This window comes from Zeugodacus cucurbitae, chromosome 6 (genome assembly GCF_028554725.1).
Source record: "Zeugodacus cucurbitae isolate PBARC_wt_2022May chromosome 6, idZeuCucr1.2, whole genome shotgun sequence".
NCBI lineage: Eukaryota > Metazoa > Arthropoda > Insecta > Diptera > Tephritidae > Zeugodacus > Zeugodacus cucurbitae.
The window spans coordinates 48,278,065-48,298,975 of NC_071671.1; the positions used below are offsets into that span (position 1 = coordinate 48,278,065).

A 20,911-nucleotide genomic window follows, 5' to 3' on the forward strand; every position below is an offset into this window, starting at 1 on the left:
GACTGCTGAGCGTTTGTGTGCCAAAAATTATAAGCTGCAATAACAACAAATGACTTGTTTTTGTATAAATAGCAGCAAAAAAAGCTGTGACTTTAAGAAAACAACAATTTCAAGTGGGAAACACACCCCTTCTACACTAACACTAATGCATTTATTTATTTATTTGGAGGCATGTGAGTGCTCTGGATTTGAATTTATGTGCTTAGAGCATGTATATGTATGTACATACATATCATACATACATATACAAACGCCTATATTAAGTATATACATATGTATGTAGATATGCATTTTTGAAAAATATTTGTGTTTCAGTTATTTGAACAACGCACAACAACTTCCAGAAAAACAATTATTACACACACTTGTGCCTTTGCTTGTACTCTATATGAGTGTATATGTGTCTGTTTGTGTATTTATGCAAATATTTTTGTAAATTGTATATTGCTTTTTTCGAACTGCACAATTTTTTTTGGCAAAAACAGATGTTATTTGTTTAGACAACTTTCAGCGAAGGCGTGGCGAAATTTTGACACCTTTGCTTAGCACTTGTAATTATGTACCGACGTAAGCAAACATACTGTACATTTATGTACATGTGTATGTATATAATATAGTCTCGTGATTATTGGGATTGATTGTTGATTTGGCGAAATTTTGAAAACAACAACTAATACACATACACTTACAAACAGAAAAACATATGTACATATGCATGTATATATGTATGTTATTAGATGAATAAAAGGTACTTTTAATAAAGATGGATAGCAGCAGTATAGATAATTCTTATTTATATTAAATTTTGAATCGAATTTCTTTAAAAGCGATCGACTGCAACGTTATTGTGTAGCGTCACAAAAATTCGTCACGCTTCTAAAGTCAACCACATGCACTATACTGAAACTTGTAGCGATTTAAATATTTTTCTTGGCTCGTTTGGCATAAAATGCTACCGTCTTAAAACCAAAATGTTAAAGTGTTGCCACCTGTTTGAAATTTGTATGTAATTTTTTAATTAGGTTCAAAATTACTAAAAGTGCGTTAACTCACTAACAAAACACGTGAGAAACTCTAAATTTTACAAAAGAAATGGCAGATGAAAGCTTCACTCAGATTTTTTACAAAATGAAGAATGGGCGTGGCATCGCCCACTTATGGGTCAAAAACCATATATCAGGAACTACTCTACAGATTTCAATGAAATTCGGTATATAATATTTTTTGACACACTGATGATACGTGTGGAAAATTTATGAAATCGGTTCACAACTACGCCAACTTTCTATATAACTCAATTTTGAATTTCATCTGATTCCTTCACTTTATAAGAACCAATGACGATAGCGAAATAAAAGTTTACACAAATACTGTATATGATCCGCGGCATCACTTGTAAAATTTTTTCGAAATCGGACTATAACTTTTCAATACCCCGGATATCGAATATGAAGAACTCAATGCCATTTGATATTTTTTCACCGAAAATATCGGTAAATCTCTCAGATATCTTAATTTAATTCAGAGAAAATCGTTTTCTTCTAATAGTGTGTTACTGTACCAGAAATGGTTAAAATCGGGTCATAACTTCCCCTGGCTCTTAAATACCTAATTATAGGATTTTCAAAAAAAACAATGGGCTTAATAGCTTATAAATCAGGTAATATGTGAAATTTCTTAGCCAAATTAAGCATATAATTTTGGATAAAATGTATGTTGGTGATGAAAATGAGTTTAATCGGCTCAGGAATTACCTCAGCCTATATACCATATAAGATGACTTTCGTTTTTCTATTGGACTTTATACCGAATATATGGGTCAAATTGTGTGTTATCTTAATAAAATTATAGCATAAATTGTGCGAGTATAAAATGTTCGGTTGCACCCGAACTTAGCCTTTCCTTACATGTTTAATTTTTTACCATCTACTAATGGAATAATATAATTGAGTCAGCATTCAATTAAACCTAACGAAGCACCCCACATATGTATAAATACAAATTTGTGTACTTTACACTTTGCACTTTGCGCATTTCGTTAATAATTTATTCATTCAGCTGTGACATTTATATTTCGCTAGCTGTTTTTGAATATTTTGACAAATTAAAAAAATCAAAACAATGCGTCTGTGTAGCTTTTGGCATTGACATTTAGACGTATTTTCGCATCTACTTCAGTCAAGTTATTTGGTTATTTGTTGTTATTTTGCTTCTGTTTTTATGTTTTGATCTTAAAACGGCATACGTAAGCGGTTACAACTTGTGATTTCAGATAAATACAATAAACTATATATAGATACAAACATATATGGACTAATTTTCTTAAAATAGGTTCAAAAGTCTGCTGAAAAACCATTAAATTTCTTTAATAATATTTTCCATACCAGTATGTGTAAAGATATGTATATGCATTTTAAACCCTTATTCAATATTAGCTAAAACCCATTCATTATTCAATTCATTTATCGCGACGTGCTACTCACAGAACACTTAGTTAGTAGCTGTTTACTGATGTCAACTGCAGATAAATATGTTAAGCAGCACAATTTTGCTACCTTGTGCTATTTTTTGCTTAATGAAAAAGAAAAAAGTGATATAGAGCAGTTGGTGAAATTTGGCAGTACCTAAAATTAGCACATGAAAGACACTTAGTGATAGATTTGACTGCGAGTACCAATCAGAATTGCACATATCCCTAATAGATTAGAAAAGCAATTATTCGCTTGAGTACTTAGTAACTGACTGAAGTGTTCTGTAGAATAACCCGGAAAGCAGATTTGTTAGAGATTTAGAAAAATTTCACAATATTGTGTTAATTCAGCCAAGGGTTTTAATAATCTGTGTTATCAAAGATAACTCAAATACACCTGATTTCATATTTTTTTTAATTTTAATAATATTTATGAAGGTCATTCATGGCACAGCTAACTCATTTATTCATAAAAAGTTTTTACAATGTTACCCACCGATGAAATAAAAATTCTACTTAATAATCTGGCCGCTTGATTTGGAATATTAAAAATATTATTTTTGTATTTCATTTGTCATTTAGCCAAAATGTCGTAAATATTTTAAAATATTCTCATTAGGTTATAGGATAAAAAAATTTCATTTTGAAAGTGTACTCAAGATGGATACTGTGACCTCTAGTAAAAGCGTCCGGTGATAGTCACCCTGGGGTACACTTTATGAATTTGACTCTTCAAAGAAAGAAATTTTATTTAAAGTTTCTAAATTGATCAATGCTATATTTTCAATAATTCTGATTTCTTTTTATTGCTAAAATAGAATCTGCACACGAATTAATTGTCCTTTGCCTTGAATTTAGAAATGTCGAAATGAAGGTCAAAATATTGAATCATTGTTCAATACAAACACATGTATTATGTGCTCATAAAACAGTTATGCCAATTTTAAATGAGATTTTTTCACCTTACTTTATATTAATAACACAATATCGAACAATGTTGCAATTTATATGCTTGTTGATGATGGCGATTACATGTGTATATACTACATATGCATATGTCTGCAGATTGTCTCGCTATATGTATAACATATTTCCTGCTGTCGTCTGTCATATTCTATAACATTTTATTATTCGCTTATAACGGCATACAATAGTGTCCGTCTGTTGTGATGACTTTATCGATTCATTATTGGTGTTATTGCGAGTGATAAAAGAATGATAGACAAATTAACCTAATTGTTGGACAGCAAAGTAATTGACAGTTCAGTTGCGAACGATATAAGGTTGATGAGAAGGTTAGATATACAAACCTACATATGTAATAAAGGCACTTTTCGTACTCAGTGGCAAAATTCAGTAAGTTGGTAGTTTAAAATGAGATTGAGGCGAATTTCATACAAACGAATAGAATTTGTTTAAGTAAATTGTTGCTGATATTGCTGTAATGTCTTGCAAATGACCTAGCGAAGATGACCTCAAATATATATACATTTATTTATTATAAATTATATATAAATAAAGTGTTATTAAATTTATATATAAATTATATTTCATTCACTCTTTAACACCCTCTACCTGTTCTTTTCACCACCAAAGTGTTTAAGCACGTTAAAATATTTTTTCTCGCATGACATAAAATTGTTTACACGCTTTACAAAGCTGCTAGACTGTAACGACGTTGACCTATTTGACATTTAACCTCTGTCGGCAATGTGCGCAAATTACAGTAATCGGTAATCGGCTTAGACAGGGCGCGACACGGAACACTTTTGCTCATTTTACAAATTGCAAAGCGCGAGAAATTCAAATAAAAGGAAATAAAATAGCAAGGAAAGCGTAAGCAATTTTCTTCTATAGTACATATACTCGCATATATGTAAGTATAGAGTAAGAATCTAATCCAGCCAAACGCTGACTTCGAAGGTTTTTATTACACGTTATTTTTACTGTTTATTTATATATTTCTACATATATATTTCTAGCTATCAAATTCCCTTTATTCATTATTGTAATTTCCTCTCATTTTCATTTGCAGAAACGCTTACGCGCCGCACCATTGTTAAATCTAGTGTTTGCCAATCGGAAATTGTCCTTTTACGATACCAGCCATACTCCTGGCCGAGATGACGGCATACGGTAAATATACTACATACATATATACATATATATGTATATATATATATAAACACTAAATGAATTAAACACCTTTTATTGCCTTTAAGTCTGGTGTTGGGTTTACAAAAAAAACAAAAAATAACAAATATGAGTTTTGTTTAATACTAAATTATAAATAAACAAAGCTTTAGTTAATATAAGAAAAACTGGTTTAAAGCCGAATAATGCAACTAATTTTGCAGCTTCGTTGCTTATAATGAAAAAAATAAGCTACTATTTGTTAAGATTTTTTATTGTTATTGTTTAATTGTTTACTTTTTTTAATTATTTTGCTTGCTTTCAAATTGTTTGTCGTTTGGTGTGTGAGTTATTATTAATATACTGAGTTTTGGTGCTGATGGCGCTGTATACGAATTGCCTATAAATGCTTTATTGCTCAGCTGCCAGCTGCAGTTCAATAAATTGTATGAAATCGATGGATAATTTTTATTTGATATACAATTATAAGCAAATCTATATATAAACCAATGTCAGTGCACAAATGAATTACATACCTTTAGGTGAAACTTATATTTTTTAAATACCGAAATTCGGTGAGAAAATAATACCCAGTTTCTTCCAGAAAACGAAAAAGCATCGAGAGAAAATTCTATTGAAAAATCTTAGGGTATTCCTTGGAGATATCTTTCGTGGGTGAGTTCTGTTCAATGCAGACCAATTGTCATTATGAAAAAAAAATGAAAATTATACAATTATCTTGAAATACTATTTTAAGGTTCATTAGGTAATAGTGTATCATCATAATGTATGAGGTATTTAATAAGTATATAATGATGGAATTTTTATTTGGAATTGGTTCTTTTTTGAAGGTTTATGTCAACCTAATTTTTGAAATGAAGGTTAAATTTTTAATGTTCATTCCATTTATGGATATACTGACATGGTTGGTTGGTTGGTTGGTTGAAAAGGGAGGCGAAGAGAGCCTGCGGTCAGGCCGCACTTAGGCCATTATTAGGCACATTGTGCTCCCCGAAGGTACCCTGGTAAGCGTCACCTGAACAACTCGGTCGATTTAACGAAGTTTCTGCGTTTATTCCATCCCTGCTGCCCAATTTCTCTCAGATTAGAGTAATGGGAGTCTTGGAAGGTATCTCTTCTTAAACGGCAGACCCCGTGATGACCCTTGTGATACAGCTTAGTTCTATTTTGCTTAAAGTAAGAAGTTTTTTGGTCTGTCCAGTGTCAACACTACCCCATAGTAGCTTTGTGGTGCGACTCGTGTTGCACATGTTCCAGGACCTGATATACTGACATAAAATAACTAAAAAAAAATAATACTTAATTTATATTCATTTCAATAATTGGTAAATTAATGGGTATTAAAAATTTATCTTTCAATAAATTGCGCTCAATTATTACTTCATTCACGATAATTATGAGGTAATTTACATGCAATTAATAGTTAATTGTGCAATTAAGATTTGTTTGACTATTTAATTATCTTCAATCTTCAAAATTAAAGAAAAATTAAGTATTAATTGGGTAATTAAGAATTAAAAACTCAGTAAAGACAATCATATAGCAAAATTAATATTATGTGGCCTTTCCGAAAGTTAAGTAAGATAATATTTGACTTTTTTAGATAATAAAAATGAACCAAATATATGTGAAAAATTACATTAAATCCTGGGCTGTAGCCTCCAAGAAAGAAACAATAGTGTAAAACTATGATAAGTTTCTGAAGAGATTGAAAACATGGTAGTTTTTCCTCTAACAAAATTTAATTTGTTTTCTATCCTTCAAATTAATTACTGTATCACCATTATAAGACTGCAATAGAACTCAATCCCTATCTGTCGGCGAACCATACCCTAGCTTGAGCTTATATTATCTATGATCTTCAAAACACTTGTTCTCATTAAAGAAGAGAGCAACAATAATATTTTTGAGTAACGCCTTTGCCAAGTTGAATGTGCAAGAACAAGTAAAGTGTGACCTTGGCAAACCTTGAAATTTCATTTTTTTGTAAAATCAATTTAAAATCAATTCTTCAAAAATAAAATTATAAATTTAACCAGAAAACTACAAACATTTAATTTGTCTCAATGTACAAGACAATTTTGGCACTTTCAATGGCAATAACATAAGTCATACAATCAATATGTAGATTGAATTGATTCGCCAGCAATTCTGCAACACTATTGGCAATTCATTATTTTCATGACGATATTGCATTAAATGCGCAAATATTTAATAGATAAATATTGAACACAATACGCTTCGTCAAGCTTGATTGATTGATTGAAAGTACTACAAATCAGCCAAAGCGCACGCCTTGTCTTGATTGATGCGCAATCAGTAAACTATTAAAAGTCGCAGAAAGTATTATTTAACAAATTGAATAAATATATGTTTATTTATTACATTTTACTACATAATGCAAGTACTAAAACACAAAGCGCGAATGTTTAAAACAAATATTTTATGTGCAAGCTACATTTATAGACAATTCATCATAGGCGACTCATCTGATTATGAACTAATTTTAAGCGAAGATTTATATTTATACTTAACACATATATAAATAAATTGAAAGCAATTAAAAATAGATAGACTTGACAATTTCGCATGGCGACTTGCGGTAAACACTGATATTTTTAGCAGCGCTCTAAGCGGCGTAGCATATAACCTTACCAACAGCAAATATTTTTGTGGTGTCACCAGGCGCTTAGCTCGGACCAAATTCGTGTGAAATTGTCTCTGCGTCTAATAATAGATTTTATTGCTATGCAAATTATAGCAGCACAATATTGGCGGGCATACGGAAATGTATATTTTAAAATATAAAGAAATGGGTACATGAGAGTTTGGAAAAATAGCAGCGTTTGTATTAAATTTTTTGGAAAAATTAAAATTTCCAAGTTGTAAAATATTATAATATTTATTTATTGACATTAAAAAAATTAAAAAATTCCCCTGCGGTAACTAAATTCTGAAATACGTAACAATGATTTTACTACATGAATTAAGCTGTTTGTTATTTTAATTGTTGGCAACCCTATGCTAAAATATTTAAAATTACTGATATATACAATTTCTTTATTTAACTTTATCCTCCGAAATATTTAAAACCAATTTTTTTTAATCTCAGTATTATATGACAACCCTACCATATGATAACACTGTAAAAAAAGATTAAAGAAGAATTTATTAGTTTCAAGAAATTTGTTCTTAAAATTTACAACAAAAATTATATATTACAGAACATTATATTTTTTATATATCTATAAGGAGATAGTAAGCATTTCTGATCAGCTGCCGATCATAATATTGATTTCAAAAGTAAAATAATATTTCTTACAATAATTCTTTAAAATATCAAACAATGGATTGGATTTTGTTTTTATTTTTTGCCAATTAGCTGGGGCTCATTCAAGCACTCAGAATCCAACTAGATATCCTAATAGTCGAAATTCAAACCAGCTATTGCCTCACCTAGCGACAGCGGTCGGCAATTAGTAGCAATCGGTGGCGTGGTCACACGTCCAAATTGATAACAAAATAATTCGAAAACAAAACAACCGCTATTTTTAGAACAATTAAGTGTGTGAATAAATATTTTTGACAATTTAGCATTGCCATAAATTAATTGCGGGGACGTGCCAGACATACTGTATCACGGAATATTTTGTAACTTGAAAAATAATTCTAATTTGGTTGAACCGCATTTCATTTGATAACACGGCGTAATGAGGGCTGTCAAATTCCTTTAATCTGTGTATTAAATATATTTTCTGTTTTGCATGACATGCCCATAAATCTTAATTGTCTAAGTTTTGGCATAACAACATAATAATTGATTTGTTGTGTTGTGGGTGCTGTAAAAACATGTTTTCCTATTGATTTTTGAACAATTGTATTTCTAACTGTGATTGTTTTCAAAATAAACATTTTGTGAAACAATTAACGTTACTAATTAACGAGTTTAAATGGATTACTAGTGAGTACACGCAAGTAATAATATTTGCTTAAAGTTACTTATTATAACTGTACTATTATTGTTCTAGAAATTTTCTAAATGACTAACGGAAAATATTGACAGTTTTAATTGTCGAAAACGAAGGATTTCAAAACAATAGAACGGTATTTTTAAGTTATTATCAAACAATTTGTATTTTTGAGATTGATTTATTTTTTAGCAAAGATTTGCCTACAAATATTTACATATTGTTTATTAATTAGCAGCGAAAGAAACGCATTTCACTTGATATTTCTTAATTAACTATTATCAACTACACTAATTGAAACATAATAGACTTAATTAAAATACTTTTTTGATTTGTGGCAACAATAACAAATATGTATAGTCAAAAGTTGAAATAATAAAAATATTTGAGTAAAAAATTTTACTCAATTTTGTAATTGAAAATTTGACACGCTTTCTCTTCAATTAATTTCATTCTCAATAATAAAGATTCGAATCTTTTATGTAAAATGTCTCAACTTAACTTACTTAATTTACTAAATGAGTAATTACGAAATTTACTTAATTAGTCAATTAGAAATATCAACTAACTCTTTTGAGAAATATTTCACATTTTAAAATCATTACTATGCATATTAAACCAAATTATATAAATTAATTGATTAAATTCACTAAATGAAACAGAGTCATAAATATTGAGGAGGACAATTTTTTACTAAATTTAGGATTCAATTATTTTAATTAACATTAATTTAATTGCCCTTAAATTATCAGCAAAGTTAGCTAAGAAAGATTTTAAGAAGAAATACCAAAATAAAACAGTCAAGAAAAATGTTTAATTTTATAAAAAAGGAAGGGTTAATTACGTTTGCAACCGAACCTTACATCGGAAATCTATATTTAAACATATTATTACTAGGAGCTCTAAATTTTGGAAGAAAAAAATAAAATAAAATAAAATAAAATAAAATAAAATAAAATAAAATAAAATAAAATAAAATAAAATAAAATAAAATAAAATAAAATAAAATAAAATAAAATAAAATAAAATAAAATAAAATAAAATAAAATAAAATAAAATAAAATAAAATAAAATAAAATAAAATAAAATAAAATAAAATAAAATAAAATAAAATAAAATAAAATAAAATAAAATAAAATAAAATAAAATAAAATAAAATAAAATAAAATAAAATAAAATAAAATAAAATAAAATAAAATAAATTAAATTAAAATAAAATAAAATAAAATAAAATAAAATAAATTAAAATAAAATAAAATAAAATAAAATTAAATTAAATTAAATTAAATTTATAGGATTTAGTCATACGCATTTATCATATATATATATATGTATGAATGTTTGTGTCTGTATATAAATAATAATCACCTTACTTATATAATCATTCATATATCTCACAAAAAAGTTGTTCTAAAATGGTAACTCATGCACTTGATAGCATTATTTGCAGAACCGCAGAGTAATATGTGCACCGCCAGTGCGTATGAGTAACCAACATGAGTTTTAAATTTTTTATTGGACCTTACATATCTAAGTATATGTGTATGTATATACATTTATAAATAAATATATTTATATGAATGTTAAAAAAATATATATAAAAACCACGATACATAAAAATAACACAACTCATCTTTTACTCACGTTTGACTATCAGCTTTGGTCAACTTTGTTGATATCTAACGCTTATAAAAAGTGAATAAAAGCTAATACATGTCAAATACAAACAGCAGTTGTGCGAAAAAAATTGATTTGTGCACAAGCCTGTGTTATGCGTCATTGTTAAATGCTGTTAAAGGATTAAGAAAATAAAAAATTAATATCAATTAACATATTTATCCGAAAAATTTGTATAAAAGATACATATGAGAAAAGAGAAGAAAAAATTGTAGCGAGCAAACCAACTTTAACGCCTATAAAATTCAAGTTCGAACTTTTGAATATAAAGTCTTCAGCAGATAGCACGTACGCACGGTCTAAGTGGAGTAGCGCATGAAAAGTGGCGGGTGATCGGAAAATAAAAAGAAAAAGTATTGAAAATTCTACAAAAAAACTCTGAAATAAATAAAAAAAATAATAAAAAAAAATAAAATTTAAATCAAATAAAAAAATCTGTGTACGAACCTTTTACTTTTTATAATATTCAATTATCGAAAAAAAATGGATTGCTTAACTTTAATTGACGAGGTCGCCGTAACGGGACGAGATATGCATCATAAAAACATTGGTTCGCGCACGGAATCTTTTGAGAATCTTAACAATCTCGATAGTAATTTGAAATTGATCAGCGCCGAAATGCTGAGTGATAAAGTGTTTGCTCAGGAGTGTGTTGAAAACGACAATGAATTGGATCATTATGATGAGGCTGTGCTCACTGAGTTGGTGCAAGGTATTTGCATGCAACAACAAAAGTCGACTTTTGTCAAAATCGTCTCCAAGTATTTGAGGTAAATTTTCGAAACAAAATTTTTAGTTTTTGTTTTTGTGTAAAGTGAGTTAAAAAAAATGTTGAGAACTGCCATAAAAAAAAACGTAACAAATTTCGACTCATCCTGTGTCGACGCTTTACTACATATCTAGAAGTGGAAAATTATTTTTAAAATTATGCAGAATGATTTTTAGATTTTTTTGTTTTTTTCTACTATAAAAAAAATCTCAATGTGAATGGTTTTATTTTTCAAAAAGTTTTTTCCAAAATTTGGAATTTGATTTGTGATATTGCAAATAACTTCTATAAAGCTTAGTGTGTGCCTTCGCTATGTTGTGTATAATTAAGACTTGCGCCTAAATGTAGGCCTTTTATCTCTTAAAGTCTACCATGTGACCTTAATAAATGTCTCAAAATACAGAAAAATTAACAAAAAATATTCAACCAATCTTTTGGGTAACACCTTATAAAGCTTAAAAATAGCACTAGAAAAAAATCAAAACATAATAAATAAATAAATACGAAAAAAAGCAACAAATCTTAGCTTTTTAAAAAACAATTTACAGGTGTAGCTCCAGAGATAATCTTATCATCATTACATTTCCTTCAATAAATCGCTAAAACTGATTACATTTTGTTCACGTCTCGCTAAAAACAAAGGTCTACTAACCTCCTCACAATAAATTTTGCAAACCCAAAAATCAATAACAAAAATTATAGCACCCTTTAATAAAAAATATGAAATACCAAAGAATATCAACAAAAATAAATATAGTTCACCAGTCTAAATTCGTTAGACTTTGGAACCATAAATTGAGAAATTCCACTATTTTTAGCGACGCAAAACATCGTTCATTCATTCACTATTTTCACCAATCTTTATGATCGTCATAAATGTTCAAATCAGTTGCTTAGAAATGCTTACTAAACAGTATATGGTGGTAAATCACAGTTTAGTAGCACATTCACCTGACTTTTTGTTCGTGCATGAAATGAGCAGATTTTAATAATTTTATTGCCATCGAGTGATTAGATAAAAAAAATTTTGTGACTCAAACTGTGTCATATGTTTTAAATTGCTTATTGCACCTGCCCATTAAATATTTGTACTACCTGTTTCGTCACACACATAGAAACATACACTCTTATATGATGGATAAACTTGAACTTCGTCACGAGATAACACGACTAGACAGCTCGAATGGCTGTATCAAAGAGCTCGAGCCTGTTTCTGCTGACGTATTTTTATGCATTTCATGGAAGAATTTCATAACAAACGTGTGACTATGTGTTTGTTAATTTCCATGACAAATTTACAGTTGTTGTTTAATCAGTTTTCTGGGGATTTCATTTTATTAAATATCGCTAATAATATTTAGGGTTCTCGGAAAATATTTATAGGTGCAGCAGTTGAGATTTCGTTGGGTTTTTTCCAAATATATAATACTAAATTAAGTTATTAAATTTAGCGTGGATTATCAGTCTATTATTAACTTGAGTGCTGACGACGCAGTTTTTTTGGACTTTGTTTCTTTAAATAAATCTGTTTTTTAATATCAGTGGAGTTTTCAACGTAGTTCAAAGTCTATTAGAGGTACATAAAATTCTTTCATAAATATTCGAAGGTTCGAAAAAGAAATTCTACCGTAAATGTTCGAAAGAAGTTCGAAAGAACAGTTCAAAACAAGTGAACTACTAAGAAAGAGAGCATGGAAACTTTTTAAAATGCTGTAATTAATATGAAGTCTTACCATAAGGACTGTTCCCACATCTGACCGGTTTACTCAAACGAAACGGACCTGCATTTATGTCCGACCAAACACTGTTAACATTTCTATATTTCCCATCCGACCCCTTACCAACTATATATTCGTTATGAAAATTTATTTTCAAAATTCAGAGGAGCGAATATCATTTAATACACTTCGTACAAATCCCTACTCACCACGGTTAATAACTCTTCGGACTTCTTGTGAACAAATCTTAGCTTTTTGATGGAATAACATTAGAGTGAGTCCCGTTCCCTCTTCCTCCCTCCTATGGATCCTTCAATTGCCTAGTTGCCATTGAAATCCATGTAAATTCAAATACCCAAATATGCCCAAAGTATTTCAATACGCTGTGAAGCTCGCATCTACGCTTTCCGAAAGTATCTTCACTTATAGGGCCTTGAATGAACAGAGTAAACGATTCGTAGTCAGTAATAGATTCCGAAAACAAAACCGGAAACGAATGGAAACCCAAAATTTATTTAATCTTATCTTGAAATATCTAAATAAATGACCCAAAAATCGTGGAAAATGTGGATATGTTCTTTGAAGTAACTTCTTGAGTTTTAACTTCGATCAAATAAATTCCAGATCACATGATGATCCTGAATAAGATATAAAACCACTACTTTAAAACTTCTTCAACACTACTAAACAAACATCGTTCATCTAGAAAATACTTTTGAATTTATTCGAGCCAGCCGCGGCGGTCACCTGCCAAAATCATTTTTTAAACATAATGGCAAATTCTGATATTTATAATGAAATTCTTGGATATAACCTTAAATTATATTTGTTTTATTTCTTCTTGAAAAGCACATGTCTAAAATAAACACCCTTTATATATCTTCTTAGATCCCTTAATCCCATGTTAAAATCATTGTAACTCCTTTCAACAGTGTTACCGCTATAATGAGCTCTGAGAGCAGAGTAAACGTTTCGTAGCTTGAAAGTAATACTGAGAGTAAACACAGAGTGAACTAGAAGATCTAATATCGTACAATCTCTTCTTAAAGTATCCAATGATCCAAAAAGGATGACAATTGACCTGAAATAAAAAATTGTATCTGATATTATGATCTATAATAAGAGATTATATTATCCTCCTATTAGAACTCGCAAAACACTATGGCAAGCGATTAGAAGTTTACTCCTATGTACTGACATCAGAAGAAGCGAGTTGATCTCATTACTTGTTCCATATGTCATATGACTTTGAGGCAACGTAAAGGGAGTATTTTAAAGGGAGTAGTACTCTTCGGTACTTTTTCTATAAAATAAATATATTTTTTCCGATTGTTAATTATTGAAGTCAGCTGATATCAATTAGTGCTACTTAGTACTATATAAGCATTAGCCATTTTCAAGCTAGCTCTTTAATGGCTAAATCTAAAAATAGCAATTTGTTATTTTCAATGTTTGTTTTTATACTTTTATAGTCTGCAAAATTTAACTAAATATGATAAGCGTTATGCTTTAAATAATTTAAGCTGCGCAAAAAAAGTTTGCACGCTTACCATTGACTAACAATAGCGTTTGTTATACATATATGTGTATATATTTATATTTATAAATATATCTAAATATTTCACAAGCAAATATTTTGTGCTAATTAAACAAAATGCTTAAGTAGTTTAAGTATTAAATTATTAAATACTTAGGCAAATATTAAGTAGATTAAGGCAGATATTAAGCAACAATTCAGCAGCTATTACTTGAATTATTCCAACCTGATGCGCTAATTAACACCTTTCGCCGTGCACACAAACAAAAACACCGCTAGCTAGCTGGCAAACGCTAATAAATATTTATTAAAAATTTAACAGCAATAAAAGTGTTGTTAATTTGATATAAGAACGATTATAAATAGCGCTGGAGGGGAGGGGATTGACTGGGAGCGCGAAGTTGGGTAGATGCGCACGAGTTGGACGCTCGCGGAGCGGTTGAGAGTTATACTGGGTTAGGTGGGGGCACGTGTGGTGCGGATTGTTGTGCCGTCATATCGATCATAAACCGCCTATATAATTGGCTGACAACGTGGACCTGCAAGTCATTAGCGCGCGCTCAAGCTGACGGTGCACAAGTACAAATTCCGTAGAGACTCCGAATAATTTTGGTGATTTTACAAAAAACAAAAATTAATTGAAATTCAAACGAAATTAATTAACTTTAAGTCAGTAGCGAGTGTAACATAAACAAGTAACAGTAATTTTAACAAGCGTTTAACAACACTTTGTTGTGTAAATAAATAAATCCAAAAAAGTTAAAAAGTCGCGCATACGCCATGGAGGTACAAAGCAATGCAATTGAGAATTATAGTTTTGTTGGTGTTGTTGTTAATAGCAATGATGCTTTGGAGTTAAATTCAATTGAAGAGGAAGCCGAAGTAGTGTCCCGTGATTTCTCACGTAGTGTTAGCAATGATAGTGAGGGTGGTATTACGATGGTGATTGATAAAGTGAATGGTGAAAGAGAAAATTCCCTTGCCGATGTATTACCAACAAGTGGTGAAACATGCGCTGAAACTGAGGCCAAAAATCAGTTGGAGAAAAAGGTGGAGGAGGCAAAGGAACTGCTAGAGACCACGCAAATTATCGAGGAAATTATTGAAGGTGTGGCGCTCAATCATAGGCGTGGCACCATTATACGCACCATATCGGCTATCATAAGGTAAATGGGTGTATGGGCATGTGAGCAAGCAAGCAAAGCGGTTAATAAGAAATAAAAAATATAAATAAAATAAAATTAATACTTAAAAGTGATAAATTTAATGATATAATAAAAAATTAAATAAATCAAATAAATACAAAATGATCTACTTTTCTGTATTTGTGTGTAACAGTATGCATATTGTTCTAAAATGATATTTCCTACTTTCTGCCTTTTAATAACAATTGTGACGCGTGTTTGAGTGACAGTTATTATGCAATATGGACACAAGTATTTATATTATATTAATAATATCATGAAATAGTCACATAATAAAGTTAATCATTTCTGTTCTAAAGTTTATATTGTATGTACACACATACATAAATAGAGTGTTATACAAGATCAGTTAGATTAGTTAGATATTTTGAAAAATATTCATATCAATATACCAATACCACATCCATGGATTGAATGTGGGTCTAGGATTCAAAAATAGACTCGTTTATATTTCGATCGATTGAAATATCGAAAAGTTAAAAAAAAAATATTTTTTCGAAAACAAATTTCTCAAGAACTTTTTTTATAGTTCAAATTTAAAAATTTATTAATTATATTAAAATTTGTATTCAACTTTAATTTTTAATTTTTTTTTTTAATTTTTTGTAATTTCCAAATAATACAAAAATTATTCTCTAAAAACTATTTTTTTCCTTTTTTTATATTTTTTCCTTTTACGTTTTTGAAATTCTTAAAACAATATTTTTGTAAGCAGTTTTGATATTTTTTGTCAAGTAAAAATTCATTTACACATTTTTGAAATCCTGCAGCAATAAAGAGAAATTCTATAATAAAACTGATAAATCTAATTGTGAAAGATTCTTATAAATTTTAAAATTTGTTCGTTGATTAGTTCTTTTAATTTTCGAAAATTGTTTTTTAATTGTTATAGAATTTTAAAAAATTTAAGAAACCTGATAACAGTTGAATATATTTTACCAAAAATATTTCTTCAATTAAAAATATTTTTAACCAGTTGTTAGAACATTGAGTTTAACTAGTGGTATACGTTAACAAAAACGTTGCCTACATTTCAGCGCGGAGAAAATAAAACGAATATGCAGTTAGAGCAATATTCCCATTTCCATCAAATTTCCATTGCGTTTTCTATAAACAATTTTATATTATTTCAAATCTTAAATAATCTTTGTATGTATTTTAATTCGGAAAGCATTTGTCAACTAAGTCATTCGGTAGGTTAAAAATGGTCTAAAATTTTAAAAGTTAAATCTGACCACTTTATTAAAGCGCCGAATAGTCCCTTATCAAAATCGGCTCTGTTCTTTTCGTCGTTGCTTTAACATGTAGAATGTCGAAGTTATTGAGCAGAAACATGGCAAATCGAGCACCTCTGATAGTTATTAGGAACAGCGAAATGTTGAAAAATGTACATATGTTCGTGTAAGATATTTTCGGAAGAGTGTAAGAACAACTGTATTATTCAGTTATCATTTCTTGATTTTCGAAATAACACTGTAGAATACTCGGCTTGGCATTGAACCAAACTTACTTTTTCCGTGATATTGAGCCTTAAGTAACGCGTGTTGTTCGATTTTCGAACATATGTTATTAGGGGTTTAAGTTGGATGTTCCAAAAAATATCAGCTTTATATTTGTAAAAATACTGGTCCAATTTTTGAAATTTTGTATGGTTGTGAATGTGGTCATATTTATTACATTGGAAGAAGAAGAAATATGTATATAAACAAAAGAGTAGTGTACCAAATTTTCAAAAATTGAGCCAATATTTTTTGAAATATGTATAAAATTTTAATTTTTTTTTTCAAAGATCCAACTTCCACCCCTTTATCTTCTATGTTATACACCATTTGACACCATAATAAATAAGGGCCTTTTCAGTAAGCTAAATTTCGAAATTCGAAGTCGAATAAATAATAACATACCTTTTTATTTGTGACTCTCTACCGAAAATTTTTTTATTTGATCCAATATCCACAAAAAAAGTCGATTTTGACGTATAGTGAAATGAAACTTATGAAATACTTATTCAATTAAATATGCTAAATATGTTTGTATGTCATCGCTTTATCAATGTCAAATATTTGTGGTCACCTTTTGCCTGTCGCACAGTGTCTTCACACAAATTATCGCTTCGTATGACAATCTCGCGGTGTCAAGTGGCGTTACTTGGCACGCGGCTCTTCTTACTGATATGTATGTACATAGCTACATGTGTATGAATGTTGACAATTAAATGTTCATCAAAAAAAAAATAAAATTTTTAAATTCTTCCGCTGCTTGGTGAGCTAGTTGTTGTCAAGCTATTAAATGTGTTTAGCAAATTCTTATTATTATGTTATATGTCGCTATGTATACTCGATATACATACATACATACATATGTACATGTCAATCAGCAAACACATTTGAAAACAAGCGAAATTCAAATTAATTTGCCTTAATTTGTTTAGATTGTTTGATTTCAAGTGTCTTTTCTAAATACCGTTACTTGTGTATGTACAATGTCTTTTCCGTTTTCTTTTTTGCCAACACAACGAATTCGCTTTGGGTGTAGCCTACAGAAGCGTTTCTTATCGATGCGACCGTGAGTAAATCTATTCCAGAAATACGGAATATTTAAAAATATTGCATTTTCGAATTTTTTTTCTTTTTACAAATAAATTTTAGAAAAATTTCTTCTTATTAAATCTTTATTCTTATCTATAAACACCGTTATTTAATTAAATATTCATAAAACTCATAATTAATGCATTATCTGCATAATAAAGTAACAGTAATTTCGTTTACCGTTGCGCCACATTGAAATTCTTTTAACTCTTATTGTTGTTATTGCTGTTACTGTTGCATTGATTGTAGTACATTGCTCCTGCAGAGCAGCATTATTTAATTGTGTAGTTTTTGACAATTTCCTTTAGTATTTCATTTACCGTTATTTTCGATATTCATATGTGTTATTATGTGTGTGCTTCGAAGTGTGTTAAGTTAAGTTAAGTAGTGTGTTAAGTTTATTTCGACGTTTTTGTATTACAAAGTCTGTCCGTTGCTTTTTATGAAGTTTACATATTTTCATTTCGAAACCGAATTAGTTTGGTATTAGCTTCGTAAACTTTGATTTCAGCTTTCAAAAAGCGCATTGTTTTGCTTAAGCAATTTTGTTATTGTTGTTGTTGTAACAATATACACTAAACTCAAAACGAAATTTTATGATTAGCTATACAGGTTCTAACGAAAATATGGGCGAAACAGATGATGATGAAAACGATTCAACAGATGGGTAAGGGTTTAGAAAAAAATATACACTAAAAAAATATTTTCGAAATTTATTTATTTTTTTAATTTGTAAAATATTGAAATTTTTCAGTTAAATATAGGAGTGATTTCATTGATTTTTTCAAAAAAAATTTAACACGCGCATTAGTGAAAAACAGCCTACAGTTCCCGAAGGTGAATAAAATACTCATTACAGTCAATTTTAGTTTACAGTTGAACTTATAATGAGAGATAATTTACAGAAAGCAAATACCCGTTATTATTAGGTCTCAATTATATCTGTAGTAATTATATTGCTTATGACATACGAGGGCATGATGGAATCAATATGGACTTTCGCTCTAATTTGAATCATAAAAGTAAAATATCCATTCAAATTGATTCACTATATCTCACTCATCTTTATATGTCATTCTATATATATATATATATATATATTGGTTTTTTCTGAGTTTAGAACACAGTTGAATCACAATAGTCTCTGAAAGAGATAGTATTTGAGGCAAGCTATTTTCTTGTTAAATAGTTTTTCATTTTTCCTTTCAAGTAGGGTTTCTGAAAAGTTTAAAGAACTACTAAGGTATTCGGGATTACCTGGAAAAATATCAATAACACTTCAGAATGTAATTTTGGCAATATTTTTCACCTTTTCTTATAAAGCGTTTAAACAATAAAAAATAAGACGATTTTCAAAAGATCAGGCCAATGTCTTGATAATGGAAAATTTCAATTATTTTTGGAAACTATACGATGTAATTTAACTGAAAACTTATTGAAGTAGAAGTAAATAGTTTGTTTTATTATTAGTGATTTCGAACTCAAACGTTATTAAAGATTTGACATTAGATCACCATTTTATGTTTGTCGAAATCCATAAAGTCACCGTTTATCTTTCTGAAAAAGTGTTTTAATAATTTACTTTAGACAGATTAACAAAAGATACCAATATTTCTTTATAAATAGTTACAAAGTTTTCTTAAAACTAGTCTCTCTCTTAATTATATATATATATTTGGCGTAGGAACCGCTTTAAGCGATTATAGCCGATAATTTCTCTTAATTAAATAAAATTAATTTAGGAAGCCGAAGATAGAAACTCTATATAGACAATATTGGGCTTTAGAGGGTTAATAGATTTAATTGTTCCCCATAAATCTATTTTTTCAACAAAGTCAGATCGGTCCTATCGTTTTTAAATAAAGATAACTCTTAAAATATGAAAATCTTCCACGAAAAAAATTGTTTTTTATAGAACTTAAAATTTGTATGAAATATGTTTAACGAAGTTTAAGAACATATAACTGTTTCAAGCTAATATTCCATTATTTTCTAATGGAATATTGAAATACATACAAGGGGTTCATTATTATAAAAAAATCTTCAAGTATCTATATTTCAGTTAACCATATGATTCCTAAATGGCATGTTCTTTGGATCCTACTATACTATATTCCCAATTAAGCCATACTGCCCGCTTATCCTGTCAAATAAGTACCTGAAAATTTGAAATAAAACACAAACATCTTATCAATCATCTAAATTTATTATGTACCCTTCAAAATATGCCCAGTTCTGAGGCAATACACTTCTTCCAACGAACAACCCAATCATCGAAACACTTTTTAAAGCTATATTCCGGATGGCTTTCAGTTCTCGTTGCGAATCAGTTTTGATGTCTTCAATGCTCTCAAAATGTGTTACACGAAGTAGTAATTTGAGTTTTGGATACAGGGAAAATTCTCACGGGGCCATATCTGGAAAGTACGGTGGTTGCGCGATGATATTTGTTCAAAAACACGTTCACTTTTATAATATATATTTTTTTAAAACATTTCCAACCTTTTGGCACAAGAAATTTCGTTTGAAACACAAAAATTTAACACAAACTCTTTGTTCAATAGGTTTATCCATAGTAAAAATTGCAACGCTCACAAAAGGTTGGCTTGTTCCTAATGACGCCGTAAACAAACTAAATGACACATAGCAAGAAAAATTGACGGAATAGTGGCTGACAGGGAAAAACATTTTTTTTGAAATATTCTCAGCGGGAAAATTTAAAATGAGAATTTCCGGGTACTTATTTGACAGAATATACTATCTAAATTGGTTGATTTATAAAATCTGAACTTAAACCTACATTTTGAATAAAGTTATCATCATAC

At 29.3% G+C, this 20,911-nt stretch overlaps 1 protein-coding gene across 7 annotated transcripts in view; it reads left to right on the top strand.

Moving 5' to 3' along the window:
* The window catches only part of LOC105218447 (glutaminase kidney isoform, mitochondrial), a 47,786-nt gene that overhangs the window by 18,025 nt on the left and 8,850 nt on the right, over window positions 1-20,911 (top strand). For 3 of the 7 annotated variants that reach the window (XM_054233024.1, XM_054233022.1, XM_054233025.1), the window contains exons 2-3: window positions 4,506-4,606; window positions 18,034-18,063. In XM_054233024.1, coding sequence (XP_054088999.1) covers window positions 4,506-4,606; window positions 18,034-18,063 — 131 coding nt within the window. Of the gene's footprint in view, window positions 1-4,505; window positions 4,607-10,713; window positions 11,040-14,825; window positions 15,460-18,033; window positions 18,064-20,911 lie in introns of those variants that run through there. The other 4 variants (XM_054233023.1, XM_054233026.1, XM_011194029.3 and 1 more) reach the window with 3 other exon arrangements.